The sequence below is a fragment of the Girardinichthys multiradiatus genome, chromosome 6, assembly GCF_021462225.1.
Source record: "Girardinichthys multiradiatus isolate DD_20200921_A chromosome 6, DD_fGirMul_XY1, whole genome shotgun sequence".
NCBI lineage: Eukaryota > Metazoa > Chordata > Actinopteri > Cyprinodontiformes > Goodeidae > Girardinichthys > Girardinichthys multiradiatus.
The window spans coordinates 23,605,331-23,609,914 of record NC_061799.1 but is presented as its reverse complement, the minus strand read 5'-3'; the positions used below and the strand labels follow the sequence as shown (position 1 = coordinate 23,609,914).

Sequence of the window (4,584 nt, the reverse complement as noted above, 5' to 3'; positions counted from 1 at the left end):
TCTGTTAATCTTTTTAATTCCAAACTTCAAAATTTCAACTTTTAAATAATAAAAAAAAAAAGAACACATGACATAAAAAAGAGACTGCGGGACTTTACAAACTTGGTGTTTACTTAAACAGAGAAAGTTACAGGACCACTCTAATAGACTATTATGTTTTGTGCAAAGCGGAACTGGAGTTATTGTTTATATCTGCCTGCCTAACAAACTAACTAATCATTGACACTTCACTTTGTCAGTCATCTATCTTCATATTTAACATCTTCAGCCGTCAGCAGACTGATAAATAGGTGAATCGAGAGAAGCCTGAGAGCCAATCAGATGCCGCACTGTTAAACCCGTATTATCATAATCCCTGCGCTGAGAAAATGGGCGTTGGGAGTTGTCAGTCCCAGCCTGTCAAGCAGCGTCTTTTAAAGGTAGCAGTTGATGTGCTGGATTGTCTTTGTTCTCTGCTTAAATGGCTTAAAACAAACCTGGCTACCTTTCATCCGGTTGACGTTGCTTTGAAACTCAGCTGAATTTGACACTGACAAGGACCAGCTACAGATATGCGTTTGTGTGGATTTGTTTTGATCGTACTGAGTCATTTATCGAGCGCCCTTCCTCTGCAAGTAGGTAAGAAACTTCACGTCGCTTTTCGGGCAGCTGAAGAAAAACGTGTTAAATGTGGTTAAAAAAAACGTTGTTAAATCAACTAGGATTTTTTTTTTTTTTTTTTTTTTTAGACATTAATGCTATGCAAATATCTGGAGAGTGGATGAGGTAGGTGTCAGGATATGCGTTTGATTTGTTTGCATCAAATTGAAAATTCAAACACACCAGCAGCACCTACTTCTTTCAATGAGACACCCTACAAAAGGGAGCAGATTGTGGTCAACAACTAAGGTGATGCAAGCTGCATAGATGGTCAATGTCTCATCTGTTCTGTTGGACTGCAATAATATGATAAAGATGCTATTGATTTGAAATATTGTATTGCTTACAATAATAAAAAAAAATGCAACTGCAAAAGTGTTTGTATAGTCATAGCTACAATAGGAGGAGCTTAGCAGCATTAGTCAGATTATAAAAAATTCAATTCAATTCAAAAATACTTTATTAATCCCAAAGGGAAATTAAATGATGTTGTAGCTCATTATGAAGGTTTCTTCAAAGAGCCGTTGTAGATGCTGATGGCTGTGGGCAGGAAGAATCATCAGGGCTTTTGCTTTTGGTTTTGTGTTCCCTCAAAAGTAAAAGTAAAATGAAATATATTTGTTATATCACAGTAAAACAGTTGCCAATATTGGTGAATGTATGTAAAATTGTTGTTTTTTTCAGTCGAGAGTTTGTTGTATTACTTGCGTCTGATGTCCCCTTTTTTCACTTTCCCACGTCCTTTTAGATGCCATTATAGTACAGGTCCAGCAGTGGGGGGTGGTAGGAGCTCAGCATGTGGCAGAACAAGTTCTGCTCAATGGAATTTCCCTCTCAGGCCAAAGCTGGGAGGTGAACAGCATTATTAAAAGCATGTCCACCAGTGCCCTCCTACCTGCTGGAATCAGCAATAACCAGACTTCAGCTCTGAGTAAGAGGATCAGCTTTTTGTGCAAACACAACGTTGGATGTAATTTTAGAGTTACCCGCATATGTTAACACTCTCCCCTTAGAAAATCATACCATTCTTCGCTCTCGGGAATGCATCATAGAGGGGTCTCGGCTCCACTGGGCCGACCGGATGTTTTGTGACGGCAAGGTTTTTCTGACTCTGGAGCACAACAACACATGGACAGCCCATGTACCAGAAGCAGCAGCCCTCAAAAAGCAATGGGACCAGGAAACGGAGCACTCAAAGAGGGAGAGAAGTTGCCTGCAGGAAGGATGCATTCTGCTGACAAAGGAGCTGAAGCTCTCAGAGGAACAGTCAGGTAAAGATTTATTTTTTCAGGCATATGTTTTAGGGAAGTTAAAAAACTTATTTGAAATGTATTTCTTGTCTCATTATTAGGAAGTTAAAAGTTGTCCAGGTGATCATTAAGTGCAGGTCATTTTGACAATTTGCCATTTTGTGCCATTGTAGTAAATAAAGTTTCTTCTGTAATGTAGAAAATCAGAAGAAGTCAGCCTAGATATCAGGAAAATAATTTTCAGATGTCTGAAGATGCCACATTAATCTGCTCAAACAATTATACGGAATAAACATCATGGGAATGTCCAGCCATCACACGTTTCAAAATGGAGACAGGTTCTATGTCCCAGAGATGAATGGGTTTTGGTGTGAAATGTGCAAGAAAAGCAAAAGACCGTGTGAAGATGCTCTCTTTAACTAGAGGAAATACCAACATAAAACACAAGAATACACATAGGACCAAAGACCTTAATTTTTGGAGACATGTCCCTGTGGTTTGATGAAACAAAAATGTAAGTGTTTGACCATAATCACCATTGTTACATTTGAAAGTAAAAGTATAAGGTTTGCAAGCCTCAGAAAACCAACCTTACTGTGTCTCATGTTGTGGGGTTGTTTTGCTGCAGGACGGGCTGGTGCACTTGAATAAATAAATAACATGAATTAATAACATTAAGTGGAAATATTGCAGCAACATCTCAAGGGTGAATCACCCCAAGCATACTGCCAAAATATTTACAAGGTGGTTCAAGGACAACAAAATCAATGTCCATCAATCTTGGTCCCGTAGAAAATGTGTGGTCAGAGCTGAAAAGGTGTGAGAGCAAGTCAGCCTAAAAACCCCACTTGGTTATATCAGTCCTGTCAGGTGGAATGGGCCAAAATTCCAGTGAACTATTGTGAAAAGCTTGTAGAAGGATATCCAACAAGTCTGACTCAAGTCAAATGGTCAAACAAATGGTTATGTAAATGTGTATCATGGTATATGATTGTGAATGTGAATATGCTTGAAATAACCAAAGTCATCACTCATATTAAGGAAATGGATGAACCTTTAAAGCAACCCTTTACCAAACGGTTGCTTTAAAGGAACAAAATGGATGTAGAAAAGTACAATAGGGATATAAATTAACAAAAGGTCAATTTGAACCAGAGCCTTCTGCCATTATGTTGTTGGTCAGAGTCAGACTCGGTCATTTGAAATGCTGTTTTTCTGCCTCTTTCTGTAGTTCAAGAAATTCATCTGCCCAGATTTCTGATTCCTATCTTGGCTGTGACGGCATTTTTAGTGCTAATTATAGTGACCATACTTCTCTCTAGAAACCTTGGTGAGTAAACAACTTGTTGTTTTTTTCATTATTTTGAAATTTAACATTGCTTATCATGCATATCATCCATATTGTCAGCAAATTCCTACATGCTTTCATCCTGTCTTCAGTTTTGAGTTTAATGCCAGGTTCACAAAATACACCCCAATTTAACATGTCTCATCAGTGTGGTCTCCCATAGTTCAGTGAAATGTAATGTCATGTGCTTTGTCTTTGTTCTCAATCTGTTCAGGTCTAAGGCAGCCTGGAGGTAAGAAAAACAACACTTCCACTGTTTTCTCTCAACTTTCTGGATGTTTCAGCTGACATTCTTAGGAAAAAAGTGATAAAAAAGTGATAAAAAAGTTAAATATTAAATGAACTTAAAAAAGTCCACATAGCCTTTGGACGAGTATGTTCTACTTGATGTTTGTGGGCCAGTCATGTGGTTTTTCTTCATCCCAATTATTATATATGTGCAATGTGACTTCGCTTGTCACTCTGTTTGCTTGATCAGCAAATTATGTATGAAGCTAAAGTGCAAGTAGGTACAATGCTGAAAACAGCTGGAGTTATTTGAGTTATTTAAATTTCTTGCTCCCTAATGAAGCAAAAAAATGGGATTGATGTTTTATTTCTTTTAATTGTAGGCGTGATTGGCTCCATTATCCATTACCCCAAGGATATAACTTACAACGCTCCTGAGAAGAAAGGCTGTTACAGCACACTGTGACTCAAAGGCTCATGAATAAATAGTTATGCCATTTTGCTTGTAAATGATATTGTTGTTAGTGCCATATGTTATTTTTTTGTAGTTGCTTTTTTTTTGTTTTTTGTTCCAGTGTAAATTTTTTTTTAAATCTAACACTTAAAAAAAAATTAAGTCTACAAGCCTGTACAAAGCAATAAACTGATCGTTTGTAAAATTTTTGTCAACAGCAATAAACTATTTGAAATGTCCCTGACAATGCAATAAAAATAAATTGATAACAACTCTATCCCTATTCAATAAAAAATGTTTCATTACCTAATGGTTTATTATTGTTTAAAAGGGTAAATGCATATATTTTTATTCACACATTTACTATTCATTGTTGTTTTGGTTGCAATTGGAACGTTTCAGTAAATTTGACAAACTCTGAAAAATGATCCTCTTAAATCCATCCAAATAAAATTTAAATGATGGATAGTAGCAACTGCGCTTAAGAGAATACTTTCTAATTATTAGACTGTTCTGCTATAAAATTGTGTTAAACTCTATGAAAAGGACTGGTTTAGAAGGTGATTTGGGTGATTCATGCACATTGAAAAAAAACTGTCAAATTAGTCTTTCAGTGGTAATATTCTATGTAAAGTAGTCTGAGTGAAGAAAACTCTTTCAGGGTT

The 4,584-nt window shown here is 36.6% G+C and overlaps 1 protein-coding gene across 1 annotated transcript; it reads left to right on the top strand.

Moving 5' to 3' along the window:
* The first annotated feature begins 376 nt into the window (after positions 1-376).
* On the top strand, positions 377-4,224 carry LOC124870220. Its single transcript, XM_047368772.1, has 6 exons — positions 377-618; positions 1,388-1,570; positions 1,653-1,910; positions 3,121-3,219; positions 3,452-3,469; positions 3,849-4,224. The coding sequence occupies exons 1-6, from the start codon at positions 552-554 to the stop codon at positions 3,929-3,931; spliced, it is 708 nt and encodes a 235-aa protein (XP_047224728.1). The 5' UTR covers positions 377-551; the 3' UTR covers positions 3,932-4,224.
* The last annotated feature ends 360 nt before the right edge of the window (positions 4,225-4,584 follow it).

Bases quoted from the DNA above. Each gene is read 5' to 3' on its own strand.
- LOC124870220 (XM_047368772.1), top strand. From the start codon at position 552: ATGCGTTTGTGTGGATTTGTTTTGATCGTACTGAGTCATTTATCGAGC. The intron at 1,571-1,652 runs GTAAGAGGATCA...CTCTCCCCTTAG, and splicing joins TAACCAGACTTCAGCTCTGA to AAAATCATACCATTCTTCGC. The intron at 1,911-3,120 runs GTAAAGATTTAT...CTCTTTCTGTAG, and splicing joins GCTCTCAGAGGAACAGTCAG to TTCAAGAAATTCATCTGCCC.